The sequence below is a fragment of the Rosa chinensis genome, chromosome 5, assembly GCF_002994745.2.
Source record: "Rosa chinensis cultivar Old Blush chromosome 5, RchiOBHm-V2, whole genome shotgun sequence".
Classification (NCBI taxonomy): domain Eukaryota; kingdom Viridiplantae; phylum Streptophyta; class Magnoliopsida; order Rosales; family Rosaceae; genus Rosa; species Rosa chinensis.
The window spans coordinates 2,484,824-2,504,931 of record NC_037092.1 but is presented as its reverse complement, the minus strand read 5'-3'; the positions used below and the strand labels follow the sequence as shown (position 1 = coordinate 2,504,931).

The 20,108-nt window shown below is 35.0% G+C and overlaps 1 protein-coding gene across 1 annotated transcript; it reads left to right on the top strand.

Moving 5' to 3' along the window:
* The first annotated feature begins 12,147 nt into the window (after window positions 1-12,147).
* LOC112168426 (chaperone protein dnaJ 50) lies at window positions 12,148-15,571 on the top strand. The gene is made up of 10 exons (XM_024305550.2): window positions 12,148-12,341; window positions 12,424-12,486; window positions 12,579-12,645; window positions 12,755-12,814; window positions 13,395-13,445; window positions 13,571-13,651; window positions 14,012-14,124; window positions 14,264-14,381; window positions 14,583-14,709; window positions 15,100-15,571. The coding sequence occupies exons 1-10, from the start codon at window positions 12,223-12,225 to the stop codon at window positions 15,201-15,203; spliced, it is 903 nt and encodes a 300-aa protein (XP_024161318.1). The 5' UTR covers window positions 12,148-12,222; the 3' UTR covers window positions 15,204-15,571.
* Window positions 15,572-20,108: the final 4,537 nt, after the last annotated feature.

Here is a 20,108-nt window from a genome sequence, read left to right as displayed (position 1 = left end):
GCAAAACCATATATAATAGTCTACCCTAAAGGCTTTGTAAAAAGAGTTTTTCTATTGGAACCTCCAAATTTGCTCACTTGACCTCTATGCTTTTTGCACCTCCTATCAAATTTTCAAATACTAAATTTACTCACTACACCTCACTAAAGTTCCTTAAATAACCTCACTCATATAATTTGCAAACAAACTATTATCTTTAAAATAAAAAAAACTTAGTCATTTCAATGATTAATTACTCTATAATCTTAATTACATGTATATTCCTTAATCAGACAACATAAATCTCTTATCCAATAAAAAAAATCAAAAATAATTTCTAATCAACAAGAAAATAACATGAACTATTGTGTGATTTTTTTTTAAAACTTTTTTTTTCTTTTAGTTGTGCAAAAAAAAAAGCGTAATAATTTTTTTCTTAATGTTTTTTTTCTCTATTTTCTGCACCTCATGATTAATTATTTAATTTTTTTTAGTTTTTCTATAAATGCTAGCTCTTTTTTTTTTTTTTACAAATATAATAGATAGACTTAGATATAGGTTATAATCTGATTTATTTTGCTCTCCCTCACAATCTGTGTTCAACATGTATATCATATATTTTTATGTCACATGATCTTAATCATAGTTTTAGTTCTTATTAAATATATATGAATTCTTTAATGAGTATGTAGTGAAATTGGAAAATGAAAATAGATAAGGAAAATAATAAAGTATGCAATCTAATTATTATTGAATTGGAAAGTCTAGAGAAATAAAAATAATATTTTTTTGATATAATTATTGTCCTTAATAGTCATTTTATAGTAGGTTATATATGTAATTTAATAATTCGATTATGAATGAGGTCAAGTGAGCAGATTTGGAGGTCTCAATAGAAACACTCTTGTAAAAAAAAAATCATTACCAAAACAGTTATACCTTCTTCAAACCATGAAGCACATCCAACGCAGTTCAAAATTCAAACGAATGCCATTGGTGTCTTATTCCATCATTAGCTAAAAATGGAGCATTTTCTAGAAGCAGAAAATCTCCACCCTCAGCCACTTCTTCCATTGTATCCTCCACCGCCGCCTCAGCAACAACCTCCCCAGCCGTTTTCCTCTATTCATTATTGATGCCACCATTCTTGGCCATTTTCCACACCTTTTCTCTTTCTATATTTGCTAATTTTTCTATCTCTTTATTCTATCTTTATATTGCTCGATCGATAAATATAATATTAGTCGAGAGCAAATACAAATAATTTATTAGACTAAAAAGAAAAGGCAAATACAGTGATTAAAGATTAATCACTGGCTAACTAGTAATTAATTATAATTTATTAGACTAAAGCGAAAAAACAAATACTGTTGTAAATATTATTATCTATGCGACTGTCAACGTAAATACTCATTAGTTATGTACTTTGATGTAAACCCTATCTCTATATGAAGGAGGCAAATGAGACTGAATGAGAACAATTCTACTTCTCCCCAAACTATTCTTTCTCTATCTTCTCCCTACTTCATAACACATTATCAGCACGTTTTTCTTTTCTTCTTCTTCTTATTTTCCTATAACTCCATGATGATCTATGAGTCTTATAGTGCAATTAACTTTATTGCTTCTGACCATCTCTCACAATCTATGAGTTCCTTGTATTTAAATCTTTTCTCAAAGCAACATAATTTGCGAATCCTTTGAGACTTTGAACTATTGGTTTGTTTTTCAATTTTTTGTGTATTTGTTTAATCTAAAATCAGAATCATAATCTGCATCCTATTTTAATTAGTGAGCTTTTGTTTTTCAAAATTGTGAGGGGGGCAATGAATGTTTTATATACCTATTGTTGTTGTTCATTGGATTGTACGTTAAGGATATAGATCTCGTGTTTTAGATATACATCAATCATACCTAACTATCCCTTTTATAGATGCAATGCCATTTATATTTATCAAACCATCATTCTGTGCCTGTGCCTGTGCCATATTCATATTTGCATATATGATCGTTTCACATTACATGGGTCACTGTTCATTCTTTAATACTCATATTGCCTTTTGTTTTATGCTCACATGATTCACATAATACATTTAATTAGACTTACACATGGATATCCTTTTATTTATGCATAGTAATGGATCATTAGATCTCATATGTACTGTAGCAAGGGTTATTTTCCTTGGAGCTGCTAGATATTTCAAGTTAAATATTGAATGCAGCGTTTTCCATTGTGTTCGGATTTATTTTGTTCAATCTTATCAATTTACTGTGATTTTTGGAATAACAAATTTCTATATATAATTCTGAATTTTGTAATCAAAATAATCGAGACTTGAAGTCTCTTGATTCAATTACAGAGGGCCTGAAGTTCCTCGAGAGTTACACAATCAAAATTGTGACATGGAATTTTCTCAAAGCTGAACGAGGGCTAGAAGTTCCTTAGAGTTATACGATGATCGAAACCACATATTGTGATCCCTAGTCATATGGGGACCTGAAGTTCCTCAAGGGTCATGAAATGTAAATTGGAAAATTGTGACATGAAGCTCTTCAGAAGTTATGCAATTATGAGGGCCAGAAGATCCTCAGAACTATATAATCAAATATATGAACTCAAATGTTTCTTAATATTTACTATCTTCTAATTCTCAGTTAACTGTTCATCGACTTATGAACAGTGCCAGCGCGAGCCCAGCCGATCATGGCTGAAAAGACTATTTTGTCCCTGTGTCAGCTCTCTCTTGCCCGACACCTGTCTGCCTGCTTTGATCCCCCGTGTCTTTCTTCTTCGCTTCACCCCGTGTATTTCTTCTTCACTTCGCAGAGAGAGAGTGAAGGGAATTCATTTTCTTGGACCAACAACCCTCAATGTGTGTTTTTCTTGCTTGGACACCTGGGGTGGTTCTCAGTGCTATCGTGTCTATAATACCTCGCTCCACCAAGAGGTAAATAGTGTTGAGGATTGCGCAATCGGTCTTTTATTTGCATTTGAGGATTTTTGGCAAGATTACTTGCAACCGATTTGCGGGTAATTCCAGTTCTGATGTTGCATGTCATGGTTGCGTCTGTGTTTCTTCGATTTAGGGTTTCTTTGTTGGCTGTTTTCTGGATTTACAGTTCGTCAAATTTGATTTGTGTTGAAAGAGTGGGTTTTGGTGATGAGTTAAATTTTGGTTTTCACGTAATCTGTTTTCTCAAGCTGATAGACACGATGTTTTCCTTTTTTTCTCTTTGTTCTTGGCTGAGCTTTGTGTTTCTGTTGTTGATAGAGTGAAAGAGAGGGAGAGAATTCCAGAGAATATGTTCTGCATGTTCTCCGTGTGTGTGTTTTTGTGTTTTCTGATAATAGTAATAATCAAGAAACACGGAGAATGAAAGAATTTGTGGTTCTTTTTGAAAGAATTTTGATTTGGGGTTTTGGTGATGTCAGGGGTTTCTGGGTTATTGGCTTAACCTTGAGGTGGACATGTGTTGAGAAAGGCAGGAGAGCTGCTGAGGTGTGGCTTCAAACATCCAATTCCAGAGTTATTATTCATGCTTGGAGACATAGATTGCTTCTACTCTCAATGTTCCTTAATTATCCTCTCTCAATTTTGTCCATTGTAAATTTGTAATTGTAAATTGTTCCTATTTAATGTTAAACTGTGATTGGTTTTGTATGCAGGTTTCATATGCTACTGTTGTAAGAATTTGGTCTCCAAGGTCTGAAGAGAAGGAGAAGGTTGAATCTGTAAATGAAGGTAAATGGAAGAGAATACATGTTAAGCAATTTTTGAAATCATGCTCAACTTTAAATTTTTAGAAACTTTTTGATAAGGTTTTTTTTTTTTTTTTTTCCCCTGAGATCTGTAGAGGATGAATTTTTTTGAAGTTGTAACCTTTGAACATTTTAGTTCAATTTTAAAGCCATAGCCCGAGAGTAGGGTAGAAAATTGATATGAGGTGGTCTACTGGTGTGAGATGATATGCTGTTGAGGAACTCTTCTTATGCTTGAAAGATGGTTTATGAAACAGGGTTTTGGTTAGATTGCTCTATGGGTTTGATTTCTGCATGTCTGACGATCTCCACATGGTGCCCATTCTCTCTTTATCGTAAACATTAATCAGCCTTCTTTGCTTGGTGATGAATGTGTCTACATTCAGGTGTGTTTTCTTTCTGCTTTCTTTGCAGCGAAATCATTCTTTTTTTTTTTGGGCTCTGTTTTGTCATGAAGAGAGAATGGGTAGATATGTGGATTTAATGATGATTATATGGAATTGCAAACTAGGAACCCACTAAGTTTTCGTAATGTTATATAAACAATTTTGTTCATTGAATTCCTAGAGCACTAAGTTAAATGATTAACTTATTGGAATTGGATTTACATAAGGATCCGGTTTTCAAGTTACACTCTCTAACCGGTTTCTGTTTTGCTTCTTTTCTGACTGAGTTTTGTGTATTGATTGATTGATCATTCAGTAGAGAAGGACATATTGTATGGCAGGAGTAATATTTCATGGTGTTCAAAAGAAAAAAGTATTAGGAGTATTACTTACACAATAATGAACTTTCTGTTGAAGTTAGTTTTGGTAGTTTTATGATTGGTTTGAGGATTTTATTGTTCTTTTGTTTGATTTTTGCAGATTTTATGCAAAACATTTTAGGGGTTGTTTTTGCGCCACTGTTCTGTTGTCTGTTGTTTAGTGCTATTCATCTCTTACTCTGATTCAGGTGAGTCTTGTTAGATCAGTTGCTGATTTTAGTTGTGTGCATGATCTTCAATATTTTCATTGCAGTTTCCAATTTATATACTGAATCAAAGTTTTCAACCTATTTTTATCCTCATTTGGATTGCTGTTGGTGTTCTAGCTGTTTGTTCAAATATAAATTGCTGAGATTGCCTAAAATTTTTGCTGCTATGGTCATCAAATCCCTACAATCTTTCTCACCATCTTATCTTTTCCCCAAATTTTCATATATGAATCATATAAATTGCTTTGCTTTTCTTTCGTCTCTGGAACAATCACATCTTTATAGCTTATGACTTCATAATAAATTATATGGCATTTTCAGGTTATTAATAGCCTTATTCCAGGTCTTCGATCAGAATGCTTTCTTGATTCAAAAACTAATCCCCAGTACAAAACACCTAGATTTTATACTGATCCCCAGTACAAAACACCTAGATTTTATACATACCCAGTACAAAGATCTATGGTAGCAGCTAATCATGAATAAACCATAATCCATCAAGATTTAACTTTAACTTTTATCCCTTTAAATAAAATTTTATTTTCAAATTCCATAATCATGTCATATCTACTTAAACATTAATAACACATGGGTCATGGGAGGAAAATTTAACCTTTTGAAGGAGGATCGGGTTCTCTGTGATGCCTCGGTGTTTCAGATGATGCCGATTTGTAATTATCTTATTGTTAGTTTTTAGTTTGTAAATAATTTCCTTCCTTTTCTCCTGTGTATCCAAAATGTGAACTTCAAGTCTAAGAAGTCAGAGATTCCTTGCACTAGAAATGTGTATTTGCATTCAGAATTTCATGTGCATGTAAATCTGTTAACTATGATGAATATCTATCTTATATATTTTAGAAAGTCTCCATATTTACTACATAAGTTTGTGCTAATGGCTACAGAACTGATGCAAAAAAGTTGGAGGAGTGGGTTCGACCTCAGACTTCCACTTCGTTGAATGAGATAGCTTAACCAACATATATGACCCTCCAAGAAGTGGATGCAAACAGACTGACACAAATGATCAGATTTGAAAAAATTTCTCGAGTTCAAAGGTTTGCCACGAGCCCATGAGGGTCTCTACACCACAAGTGAAAAGTCAAGACTGCTTTGTGCCAAGTTGGAATCAAATACAAGGCATATGATCAAATTTTGTGGTCAAATTGTAGAAAGCTGTTACAGGTTACAGTGCAAGTAGAAATAGCTGGTATACAAAACATCAGAAAAATGCTTGACCAGACTATTAGATAAATAAGCAACATCAAATCCCAGTGGGAACCACAACCTAGCTGATATGTGGTGACGAACACCGACACCTCTTTTCAGCAGACAGATCAAATGTAGCTAGGTTAGCCTATAAGTAGAACAATATATTTTTGACAAGGACACAGCAGTTGTATTGTATATTTGCACATTATCAGAACATTCATATTAATGGTAATGTTAGTTGCAAACATAAATCTCTAGCCATCCAAAGTTGCAGATTTTGTTTGAAAACCCGCAGCAACGCGCGGGCACCTATGCTAGTAATCTCCAATTATAAGAGGGTTTGAACTTTCTCCAATTATCTTTTGATGTTGGGGTTCCTTTCTCCTTATGACTTTGTGAATTTGGAATTCAAACCACCTTTAGAACCTGTAGTTCAAAGTTAGGCGTACAATCAATCGAAGCCAGAAGCTTCTAACTAGCATTTAGATAAGAGAACTTGGTTCTCCTATTGCCTTTTGTGAGATGAGATACAAGATTATCATGTATTGTGAAGTGAAGTTAACTAGACCAGAAGTTCTGTGTATTTCCTTCACTTATGGAACCATAAGTTCCTAGTTCATTTTATTGCATAATTTTATTTAAATTTTGCTAGCATTATATTAATTTCCTTATTTTCATTAAAGTAAATTTTTTTACTACGGACTCATAGTCCTCTTAGACCTCTAAATTTCGAATAATCATTTTGGCCAAAAGTTCAAAATGCATTTTATGTTAATCTACATCAAACAACAATACAATAATTGAACATCATGTTTTACTTGTATAACACGGACCAGAAGCTTCGTGTATATCCTATGAGATCCACTGTTCAATTCTTACAAATTTGATTTGTGTCACCTTCAAACTTATGTTTTAAGTGACTTTCAGACAATGCAATTTATCCATGGTGTCCAGAAAATATTATTAAGGCTTATGCTTATGGGGCTAATATATAACAATCATCTCAGATCTTACATATCTGATTGATGGCTCCAGAAGAGCACACATTATTGTCTCTTTGCATTCTGTGCCTCCAATATTACCAGAGATGTATAATCTCCCCGTCTCATGGATCTCATTGTATAGCAAGAAAGCCGATTGACATGGCTACACCATGAAATGCCACCAGAAGTGGATCATGGCAAGAGAGAAATCATGAGTCAATGCAAATACTGCCCTAACAATCACACATGTGAGGAAATTAAAAATTGGGCGTGTTTCGCCTATGGTACACTATATGGTGGATGTTTATCAAGCCATTTTCAAAATGGCACTATTCAAATTAAATTGCATTGACTAATAAGAATGTTGAGATTATCACACATCCTTAATGTCTTTTTTTATAATAAGCAAAGTTCAAAGCACTATTGTGTTATTCCACGTATTTATTGTAAACTCTTGAGTTTTCATTGAAACTAAATGTTTCTAAATCCGATTATCTAGGAACCTGATGTTCCTTAAGAGGTTGTTATAAATTGAAAAAAATTGAAACCACAAGTTTCTTGGATCTCCAATTATATGAGGGCCTGAAGTCCCTCCTCTTTATGACTATAGATACATATGTGACAAAGAACTTGAGGTTCTCCATGTGATAAAGTTACTCTATTATTATGGATTACAGTTTTCAACTTGGAAATTTTGAGTATATCATTTTGGCCAGCAGTTCAAAATGAAGTTGGTCCATTCCAATTATCAGTATTCCACAATTAATATTTATTGAAGCTAAGGTAACACCCATATCAAGAGTTGTAGATCTTGATCTATGGCTCTGAATGAGCTACTATCATGTTACCAAATTTGAAATACTGTTCCATTAATTACCTCCTATATGGTTGAAGAAGACTTTATGCCATCAAATATATACTGTATCGAATTTTATGTAGTAAACTAAGGCATATGATGTCATGAACCTAAAGTTCCTTGAACCAAATACACTATTTTGGCATGACCGGTTATGTTATCTTTTGTCTACCATGTTGCATGGAGTCACCTACAAGTTTTGATGACTGCTAACCTTATATACAAGCAAATTATTTATTTACCGCATATTTGCAAGTTGTCACTTTAATGAGACAATCCTCCTGCCATGAGGGGGAGAAAGATTGTTCCTGAAGAATGATATGAATTGGTGTGAGATATTTATCCACCATCTCATTTTGACTTCGAGAAATATCAAAACTAGTGAATTGGTAAAAGAAAGTGACAAAATCATATGTTAAATGCAAAGGCATTTGCATGGGTTAAAGTTACTAAAATCAAACATACTATCACAAACAATCTAGTCCCCACTTAATTTGTGGTATACATGTATTCAAATGACATGGTTCTCCTGAAGAGAATGTCATAAAACAATGTTAGAGCACCTAATATGGCTACACATACAAAGGTTGTAAGTATGCCATTAGGGAATGATGTATTGGTGATACAATAATACATCAATATGGTTAAAGCCCATGAATTAAATATTTTGACCTAAAATTTAGTTTGGGTTCACCACCAACCAATGAAGATCCTCACTCTAAAGAAAGTGATAGATATTTGAACGCATCTTTTGTGCATGGTCATAATAAGACAGTCTTCCCGCCGTTAGGGAGAGGAAAGACTACTGTTATTTGAATAATAGCGTGAATTTGTATGGATTATATCCACTGGGTCTAAAGTTTTAACCTCCCAAAAAGGGAAGATCATACAAGCCCTATAGTGCTCTATATGAGATTATAAATAAAAAGATCCACATTCACTTCATAATTCACTTATGGGAGATAGTTGTCCTGGAAGTGACAATGTATGCCCCAGAAGTGGCATGGGTACCCAATATCCATAAACTTATTATAGCTAATAAATAAGAATGTGTGAGCTCTAAGATCAATGATCATCGATGATAATTTACATTTGGTAACTACCAAAAATCATTAAGGGTTGTATTGATGCTATACCACGTTTCATTATGAATGTCGACAAAGTATATCATTGGCCAAATTGGAAAGAGGCAATTTCAATGAAATTGAATATTTGAAACGTGACAGAATTCTTGGACCTTTAACCCTACAAGTTACAGAAGGGTATTTATTAAAGTGAAGATAAATCACTATGACACAATGTATATTTATAGAGACATGAGATTATGAATATATTCCCTTATATGAATGACAATTTTCTATAAGTAGAGTGTTACATATAGCTGATATATTGACGAGAGATTTATGGCATGTTGTCATCGTATATTATGAAGATCTTAAAAACACATCGCTAAAAGCAAAATCTCAAAAGTAAAGTGTCATTGTAAGCGTATTGCTTATCAAATCCTCAATGGATTCAAATACATGAATGATTCAAATGCAAGTCCATGAAAAGTTGAAAGAGCATGAAGCTCACTCATGAAATCATAGAGTCTTAAGTTAGCTCATATGTACTCATTCTGCTATAGTTAACGTGACCTAAATTGCCTCAATGAGTAATAAGATAAGACTACGAAATCGAATCCGAATTATGAATATAATGTTGCAACATATTCTAACTTTCGCAAAGTTATGAATAATTTAGAGCTCTTGAAGAGCTTAGATGAGACGTATCAATAAATAAAGATATTGATCTGTATGGCTAAATAGGCCATGATTTTTCAATGTTTTAAACTATACAAAGTTAAATGTGTCAATTTCTTTATATTGTTTAGCTCTTTCTTTTATATGAATTTGAGCATATGAGATTGTTTCTAACCTTATCATATGAGGTAATGCTTATTGAAAATCGTCTAGCTTTGTTGGTATTGCTTAACCTTTGCAGGTATGAAAATTTGTGATGAGTCCCTATATGCAAAGCACACATGGTCTCACTTCAGTGATAGACACATCAAACTACTATACATGGTACATGTAACTTATTGCATACATAAATAAGGCTTGCAACAATCAGGGGGAGATTCTCATCAGGGGGTGCATACCTAGGACATATGCGCGTTATGCTCTTTTTGTCCCACTGAGTTTTTGTTACCTAGCAAAGTTTTTAACTAGACAACAATAAGCGCGTCAAATACCATCATTCATTGGTGGACATCCAAGGGAGAGTGTTGTAAATATTAGGGAGAATTTTTCGAACAATACCTGAACTAAAGGTCATTGTGAATGAATTAACGTTCCTGACTTTACACTAATTACACTTTGGTACCTGGACTATAAATCTCGACCCACTTTTGGTACACACTGTCAATAACTCCGTTAGTTGGCATGCCACCTCGCATATTTTGAAGGGTAAAGTTGTCACTTGACTATCCACTTTCAGAAAGTTAATTTTTTTAATAAAAAAAGTTGGTGGTGCGATCTTGACCGTAGATCCACCTTTGGAAAACCTATTTTTCTTTTAAATAAAAAGAAAATAAAATGTCTTGGCTTTGGGTTTCTGGGTCGGGAAACCATCGATCGAAGATGAGAAGGTGAAGAAATCCAAATTGGAATTGGAATCGGAATCAGAAGAAAGAGAGAGAGAGTGCATGATGGCGTGGTGGACGAAGGAGATATTGTGGCAGATGGAGTGGGAGGAGCGCTTCATGATCACGATGGAGTTGGCAGAGTCGATGAGGTCCGTCACTAACCCAAACCAGAAGTCGCCATCGCCACCGCGCGAGTTCGAGGGTCGAGTCCGTTCACGGTGGTGGGGAAGAGCAGAAGCAAAGCAGTGAGAATCGAGGTAGTTCCGGTGTGAAATTAAGGAGAGTCCTCTTCTCCTACCTCTGTGTTGATTGCTTGCTTGGATAGATTAGACTGAAATAGAAAGAAGCTTCGGGAAGGTGGTCAATGCCAGCGACAGAGATGAAGAGCGACTCTGTTTCTCGAGATGCGGCAGCGCGACAAAGACAAGGAGAAAGTGAAACTTTCTGCTACTTCCAAGCAAGAACCACAACGAGCTCGATGCTGCTCCTTTGCTTGCTACAACGACGTTTTTGGTTGTTAAAAGCTTTGGTCTTTTGTTACTCCCAGTTAGATTATTTTGGTGTTGATTTTAATGATGGTTTTGTGCAGAGTGAGTGAGTTCATGTTTTGTGCACAGGGGCTGAGCTATCAATTTAGAGATTCAAAGACTCAACCTTTTCTTCATTTGTTTATCTCAAATTTCAGCCAAGTTATCAATTCAGTTTTCTGGGTCAGGAAACCATGGATCGAAGATCAGAACTTTGAGGGAGAGAGAGAGAGAACAAGAGGAATGAAGGAAGAAGAGAGAGAAAAATTGGGTCGGCCCGGTTGGAGGCTGGGGCGTGGTTACAACACAGGGCTCGGCCCAGAGAAGCTTGGGCAGCTGACAGCGACTTGGCTTGGAGGAATGGCAGCTACGGTTTATCTGGGCTTCTGGGCAGTAGGTGAAGGTAGAACCGAGGTTGCAGAAAGTAAGGAAATGAGATTGGAGCTGAGATTTGATCATGAGAGAGAGAGAGAGCGAGTATGTGTGTGTGTGTGAAAATACCAAACTACCCTTTACAAAATTAAATAATGACATGAGATTAACAGAGTTGTTGACGGTGTGTACCAAAAGTGGGTCGAGATTTATAGTCCAGGTACCAAAGTGTAATTAATGTAAAGTTAGGAACGTTAATTCACAGTGACCTTTAGTTCATGTACTGTTTGAAAAATTCTCCTTAAATATTATTATCTATGTAGATGTCCACGTCAATACTCATTAGTTATGTAGTTTGATGTAAACTCTACATCTATATAAAGGAGAGCAATGAGACTGAATGAGAACACTTCTACTTCTCCCCATACTATTCTTTCTCTATCTTCTCCCTACTTTATAACAAATACAAATAATGAAAAAGGACATAAAACCACACTCCTTGAAACACAGTGATTAAAGGTTAATCACTGCCCAACTAGTAACTAATAAGTAATAACCAAACAAATAAGAAGTTGTACAAGAAAGTAAAACTGTAAAACCAACCTAATAAAATTGAAAATTGTTTATTACAAGAGAGACCAGTATTAGGTTTGGTCTCTACGCGTCAGAACTGTGACGAGAAATGCATATGAGAAATATGATGCAAGTAATTACTCCACTACTACGACGTAACGCAATGTGTCGTTCGTATAGTTGTATGAAGATTACAATTGGTATGCAAATCCAACGGCTCAGGCTTCTCCAATCCCAGATCTGTTGACTAATTTTTGTTGCGTGTATATGTTTCACTACAAAGGCAGGGAGAGAGAGAGAGAGAGAAAGAGTGTTTGCAGGGAAACCATTTCAGAGGAAATCTAGAGAGCTCCATCGTCGCCATGGCGCCACCGGCATCGATTCGGTGGTTCGCGGCCGTTTCAGCTCTAATGCTCTGCCTTCTCATCTCTCCATCCACCGCCATCTACTGCGACGAAGACGACTGCTACGATCTCCTCGGGTCAGCTCAGCTCCGCTCCCTAATTTTCCATCTTCTTCCCCAAATTACCCTCCTTTTTTACCTGTATTTACGACCTGAGCAGGGTTACGCAGAGCGCAAACTCGTCGGAAATCAAGAAAGCGTACTATAAGCTATCTTTGAAACAGTGAGTCTTTTTTTTTTTTTTTCTGAATTTTTTTTTTTATAAATTGAATTAAGGTTTTGATTTTTTTTTTTTGTTTGATGATGAATTCTCAGTCACCCGGATAAGAACCCGGATCCGGAATCGAAAAAGCTGTTTGTTAAAATTGCAAATGCTTATGAGGTACTTTGGATTATGTGATTGTATAGAGAATGTTTGAAATTGATACAAAGCTAGTTGATTTTCTGGACATTTGTGCTGTTGATAATGGAGTGTGATTGCTGCATTGCAGATTCTGAAGGACGAGGCGTCGCGGGAGCAGTATGATTATGCAATTGCACATCCTGAGGAGGTAAATTTATGAGCAATTTAGTTGGCATTGAGTTAAAGGTGGAAAATGTAGTAAAGATATGACCTGTACGACGTAATGTAGTATGCATTGTATGGTAGGTACAGAACTAGAGATATGATGGCCTTTACTAGATGTGGCTGTTCCTTGGATCTTTTGTTAGTTTGTTGCATTGCATTCTATTGTATGCCTTTTTATGTACTTAGGTTGCGCCGCACCCTTCTTTTTCGTGTTGTCTGGGAAATGTACATGCTTCTCGTTATAAATGTTAAGTACACGGTTATTAAAAGTGCAATGTCAAGAGTCCCATTGTCTGTTTGTAAGTCTGGTGGAGGTGTGGGCAAAGATATGTTTGGTTACAGATCAATTGTGTCCGATTATTTGAGTTTGTTATCTACCAGTCCTGGTCCATTTCAGTATAAGATGTTGCGTTCACAAAACAACAATATTCTTGTTAGCGATTACTCATTATGCCATATTTTCAATATAGTTTGAGTTTTCTGTACTTAAAATTTGTAGACTTCTGAGTTTTTTAAATATGTGTGGAAATTATAATCCTAACTGTTTTTTTCCTCTTTGCTAGTATTTTTACAATACAGCTCGCTACTATCAAGCATATTACGGTCACAAGACGGTAAGAGAATTTTCATTGTTTAAGTTATGAATTGATATTCTGCCAGGTCTCAACAACCTATGTTAGTTTATATTGAAATTTCATTTTACTTATATTCCTAAGAACTTTTTATGCTGACCTTCTAGGATCCTCGTGCTGTACTGGTTGGCTTTCTTTTGGTTCTTTCAGCATTTCAGTATTTCAATCAATGGACAAGGTATAATCAGGTACTGTGGCAAATCAAAGTATTTTAACACTACATTACTCCAGTCTTACTGCAGTAATGTTTGATTTTCTGGAGACCAATATGTATGGTTTTTGAAACTTGGACAAATGCCCTAGATACATGTCTCCTGATAGCTGATGTCATTCAGATATCAGTTCTAGATATTATAATATTTTCATGTTGTACTCTGAGAATATACTATTGGCAATTGCAATAAGGTTTGTACTACAGTAAGGACATCTGAATACTCAGGTGGATTCTTACAGGACTTTGTTATTCATATTATTCGTTTCATGATATTAAAGGCTGCAAATATTCTCAGTTTTTTCTTGACACTTTTGTATGTTTCATGTCATTGTAGGCTATAGACATGGTTAAAAAGACGCCTGCTTACAAAAATAGACTTCGGCAATTGGAACTTGAGCGTAGTGGGGGGACTACAACTAAGAAGAAGAGTAACAAGCAGACAAACAAGTAAAAACTTCTGATCAACTAAACTGAAATAATAAATTGCATAGTTGTTCCTTTTAAACTTGGTGGTGTGCCCATGATTAATATTGAAGTTCCTTTTGAATATTAATCAATTATACTGTTGCTGATTTTTTGTCAGCAGGAAAATGGATGAAGATCTCAGCAAAGAACTTGAATTGCAGATTACAGGTGCCGAGCAACCCTCCATGTGGGATCTTCTTGGTGTCCGTTTCATACTGCTACCCTACACTATTGGCAAGGTTAAATTCCCCATCTTGTCGTTCAAGAAATTTTGAAATCTCATGAAGTATTAGGCAAATTTCATCCATGTTGGTGTTGATGGTTTTTGTTTGATGTGGCTGTAGTTCATGTTTGACATATCTCGCCATCATAGATTTGATGGTTTTACGTCAATGATTACAAGGATTACCAATTAGTTTTTTTTTTTTTTTTTGATTCAGCTGCTGTTATGGCATGGCTGTTGGTTCTGGAGATACAAGGTGAAACAAGCTCCATATACATGGGATGATGCCTCCTACCTGACACAGAGATCCCTTAGTGCGCCACTCGACGCATGGAGAAATGTTGGTAAGAAGCTTTAACTCGCAGAGTTTTTTCCCTGTAAAGGGTAGGAAACATGTTTTTGGTTGGGTTACGTGCATCTTGATATTTTGATTTTGGTGGTGGATTGATGGAACCCTTACTTGGTAGAGGGTCATCAACTTTGAGATCCCAGTAGACTACTACCAGAGAGGGATGGGTGTATGAGAGCTTTGTTACATCATCTGTTTGTTTTCGAATGGACTTTTAGTTACACAAAAACTTTCGTACAAGATTCTTACAACATCAGAAACCAGTTTATGATGTTTAAACTCAATCGTTTTCATTCAAAGGCTTGGGTTTTGAGTTTCAGAACTGTTGCATTCTAGATACCCTTCATAATGTACTCTTTACTAAATAATGGCTTTGATTTGTCAGATGACTTACGAAAGGAAGATCTTATCAATAGACGTTTATGGGAAGGTTCGAACTTGGAGAGCTATTATGCGGAGATGCGAAAAGAATCCAAGCGCAGAAGATAGCAAGTTTTGTTGCATTTGCTACCTTTTGCTCCCAAAATACTGACAATGCGTGTTCGGCAAAGTAAAACCAAGACATGAAGAGTCGACCATACTTTTATAAAAACAGCGGAATCTGAGTGGTGGAGTTGGTTTAATGGATTATGAAGGCAGAGTAGAGTATTAATTAGGATTTTAGTTGCAAGCGACTATACTAAATCGTATTCTTATAGAAGCCTATGAGGGGAGGTTTATATGGATCGAGGTTTTGTAAAATTTGTATTCTCCATGAAGCATATTAAATTATTCGACTCTCCAATCTAGTAATGTTGGAATTCCTTGAAATTTTTTTTTTCCTCCAAATCCTAGTGATTTTATTGGAGTAAATGTAACCTGGACTCATCAAAACTCCCCATGAGTGTTATTTTAAACTTATATTATCAATTAATCCACTATGTTTTTATCCCATGTGCTTTAAAAAATTTATCTTCTTGGTGTCCGGGATAAAACTGAAATTTTACAGGAAAATGAATGCGATATGCATGGTTTATTATTAAAATTCACGACTTGAACTGATGCTCCCCCATGAGTTTCAATCACTTTCTGAATTTGGGAACAATCCTCTAAATCTGCATTAGCATACAACATATTATTATCAACAAAAAGTAAGTGATTAACTGAAGGAGCGTTATTAGTTTTTACAAAGTTCAATACTAGATGGTGCCCCTTCCCCTTGTTTCTGTTGCAATAAAGCTGAAAAATCTTCTGCACCGATCAAGAACAAATAAGAGGATAAAGGATCCCCTTGTCGAAGCCCTCAAGATGGAATCACAACACCTCGAGGCTTCCTCCTCACCAAAAAAGAATATCTGACGGTAGTAATAAAAAATAAATTTTTAAAGGTTATAAAGGTTACCATCTCATTTTGGTAATAAAAAATAATTTTTTTATATTAAATGAGAATCAAACTCTTGATGGGCATAGTCCAAACCCAATTTCCAACCCTTCCGTAAGGCTTTTAATTAAAGGATGCAACATGAAGCTTTCTCAGGTGGTCGATAATTTTGCTCTTTTAAATATTGAAAAGTAACGTTTTCTTTTGCAAACACCAGATGTCAATGTCGCAAGACCTCGTTTTAGATTTGTGGTTGAAAATGTGAACTACAGATTTTCCTATCAAGATTGCTAATTAGAATAAAAACTAGTACATGGTCATTAATAATGCAAGTACTATTAACTACGTTGTCTGCCAAATCAGCTACGTTCCAAGTGAAATGTGAAAAGTTTGGATGAGAGCTTGACATAAGCGAACTTTGTCTTTGATTAACTGTATTTGACCGATGGCAACAAAGACAACGTCATAGAGTAACGTCTCAGCTTGAAAGGAGAAACTGAATTGAAGCCTTCATTGTAAAAGCATAAGTACCCTTTCTTACTATCCTGGAAAATCCAGATGCAGGGTGAAATCAAGACAGATTTAAGAAAGCTGAATCATCAGGAAAAACTTAGATGAATGTTATCAAAACCTTGCAGAAGTAACATAGTATAGCAGGAAACAGTATGATCATCCATTTCAATAACCAAGCATAAATTAATCCACATTCTTTTAAGATCTATACATGAGGCTGAAGCAATTAGAAAATCTAACAGGCCGTTGTTTCCAAAATCTACAGAATAATATAAAAAAATAATAAAATAAAAAGCGATGAAAAAATTTGACATAATTATAGCTCTGTAAAATGCAACCTTAGTATATTTCATTTTCGAACCCACAGTTTCTAAACAACTAAAGAAATAAAATTAAGTTCTGGAATCCATAACTAATGGGGAAAAGGTATCGAACACAAGTCTCCAACAATCACTCAACAGACACAAGAAATAAGGAGTAGCAAACTCATAAAATAGGGCAAATCCATGCCACAAATAAACTGATTTTATTCATAAACTATATGCTATCTAACAACGATTATATTACCCATATTTATAGGGTTTACAATACTTGGAGAATAAGTAGACTTAAGCTAAAATGGAAAGCTAATTAAATGTAAATCCTAAATTAAATGTAAAAAGATACCCTAAAAATATCTAAACAATGAAATATCAAATATTACAAATCTATAATAAAACAACAAAATAATGCATTTGATGTTGCCCTATATGCACCCGCATCAGGCTTCCCTGGTTGGAAAGAATTCGTCCTCGAATTTGAGCCATTGATTGAAGAAAATTCAACAAAATCTTCCATTGCTTCAAATCTTCTTTTGACAGATTAGCTTGCAATTGATTCCTTCCATTCCAAATAAATAAATACTTTGAATACCTTCCTAATCTTGATTTGAGAAATCTGCTCATAATAATAAATTTTGCCAACCCAAAATTTGTCTCACCTTTCTTGATATGATTGACAATATCAATTAATATTTTCGGAATCTGTAAGTAGAAAATACTAACCCCAATGAAATCAATAAATTGATGAGTTGCATCTTCTTGTAATGGATCATGAAATTTGCGGGATGCATCTTTGCTTTTAGATTCAACACTCTTCGCCAGCTTGTTGGAGACAAATGACTTCTTAAGATCAACACCAACAATTCTATTAGGATGCTCACGTATTGACCCACACATACTATGTTCTATTTCTTGAGATCCTAAAACAATGTCAACATCCAGATCTAGTTTGGGCTTTGGATCTGAATTACCCACATGATCATCCAATTCAAAGATATCACCCATGCATGAATTAATTTCATGACTTACAATTGCTGATGATGTTTCCACAAGATGGACTGGCATGGCTTTAACGATATTTTGTTGCACTGGGAGATGAATCCTTTGCATGGGCAAGTCAACCTCTTCAATCTCCAAGCAATTTTCATCGCAATCTTCAGAATCATAATTATCTTCATCCTGTATGTCTGGCTCACACAAAGAAGCACAACGATGAGAGAGATCAATGTATTGTTCCTCCTCAATACTCTCACTGCTTTGGTGTGAAACTTCGATGCGATTGACACATTGACTATAGGTGGTAACATTTCTCTCCCCGTCAGAACTCTTACGATCTTGTCTTCGAGTTTCGATGCGATCGACACGTTGATGATAAGTGGTAACGTTTCTCTCCCCGTCAAAACTCTTATGACCCCGTTGTCGAGTTTCGATGCGATCGAGACGTACCGCAAGTTGCTGAAGCATCCTTTTGATTTCAGCCATGTCGTTGTTGATGTCACGACCCTCCATTCGAAAACCTCCCCTTCGTCGCCCGACCTGAGACATGGAATCCACCAAGCTCTTGCCAAAGCTCTGATACCAATTAATGGGGAAAAGGTATCGAACACAAGCCTCCAACAATCACTTAACAGACACAAGAAATAAGGAGTAGCAAACTCATAAAATATGGCAAATCCATGCCACAAATAAACTGATTTTATTCATAAACTATATGCTATCTAACAACGATTATATTACCCATATTTATAAGGTTTACAATACTTGGAGAATAAGTAGACTTAAGCTAAAATGGAAAGCTAATTAAATGTAAATCCTAAATTAAATGTAAAAAGATACCCTAAAAATATCTAAACAATGAAATATCAAATATTACAAATCTATAATAAAACAACAAAATAATGCATTTGATGTTGCCCTATATGCACCCGCATCAATAACAAAAAGAGGCCAAACAATGAAACCAACTGAAACACTATAGAAAAGAAAATAATGAATGCAAACAGAAGGAGTGAGTAATAAAAAACTCCAGCATTTATAAACATAGCACATAAAACAATCAATCCACAAATAGAAAATAAAAGGATAGAAATCTAATCGGTCACAACAGCAGGAATAATAACACTCATTGCGAATAATTCAAAAAACTTATTCACAACAATCACAAATCATAAACTGATTCAGCGATACCAATACATTAAATTAACCCTAATGTTCTATCTGCAAGTTTATGATAATATTTATAACATTAATTTGAATTTCTCACATTGTAAAAACTCAACTTTCTACCTAAAATTAAAAACAAAAGCGACTATGATTTACAGCAAAGAATGCCAACATCGCAACAACACAATTCAATTCAGTCAGGCAATGAAGAAATCTCATCCGTGTCCAATTCATTGTAAGAACAACTATTTCACATGAGTTCAATCAATAGTTTTTCATTGACAACCCCTAAGTAATAGCTAGCTGCACACTCGCATTTGACCATTTTATATAAGCCTAGCTAAAACCCTATCTCTTTCTGTCTATATGTATGAATGTCTGAAAACAATATAAAACGATATCGACGACAACCCCTAAATAATTAAGTTCCAGAATACAGCCCCACGTAAAAAAACAAATTAGCGTGCTTGTGATCTTCACTCATATCCAATAACACAAAAAGCACAAACAGATAAGCTCTATATGAAAGTAAACCACAGAATAATAAAGAATGCATACCTGAATAAAAATAAGGGAATAAGATAGTGCACCACAACAGACAAAGGAACAACGCCAAAACAATCAGGTGCACACTTTTTCGCATCAAATCTGCAAAAGGTAAACAGAACAACAATGAAATTATGATCTTCATTAAACTTTTCTTGACGAATGACTACAAAAACCAACCATCTATAATTATGTATGATGTTCTGATTAAGCATCTCAATCTAAACATATATCATTGCTAATTTAATTCTCTGTTAACCAGCCAAGAAAAGAACAACATTTAACCCCCCAAAACCAAAACTCAACAAAACAAAGCAGAAGAAGCTTAAAAAGCAAGAACCCATGTCTAATATTGTTTCCTTCATTTCCCAATAAAGCCTCCACCGTTAACCCAGTATTATAACTATTTCAACTATGTAAAGCAACCACGAACAAAGTGCTCTGCTCTGGGTTTTGCATTTCGAACTCATCCATCTTCAATCTCAATCAAAA

Coding starts and splice junctions, on each gene's coding strand:
- LOC112168426 (XM_024305550.2), top strand. CDS start 12,223: ATGGCGCCACCGGCATCGATTCGGTGGTTCGCGGCCGTTTCAGCTCTA. Junction 12,342..12,423: donor GACTGCTACGATCTCCTCGG/GTCAGCTCAGCT, acceptor CGACCTGAGCAG/GGTTACGCAGAGCGCAAACT. Junction 12,487..12,578: donor TATAAGCTATCTTTGAAACA/GTGAGTCTTTTT, acceptor ATGAATTCTCAG/TCACCCGGATAAGAACCCGG.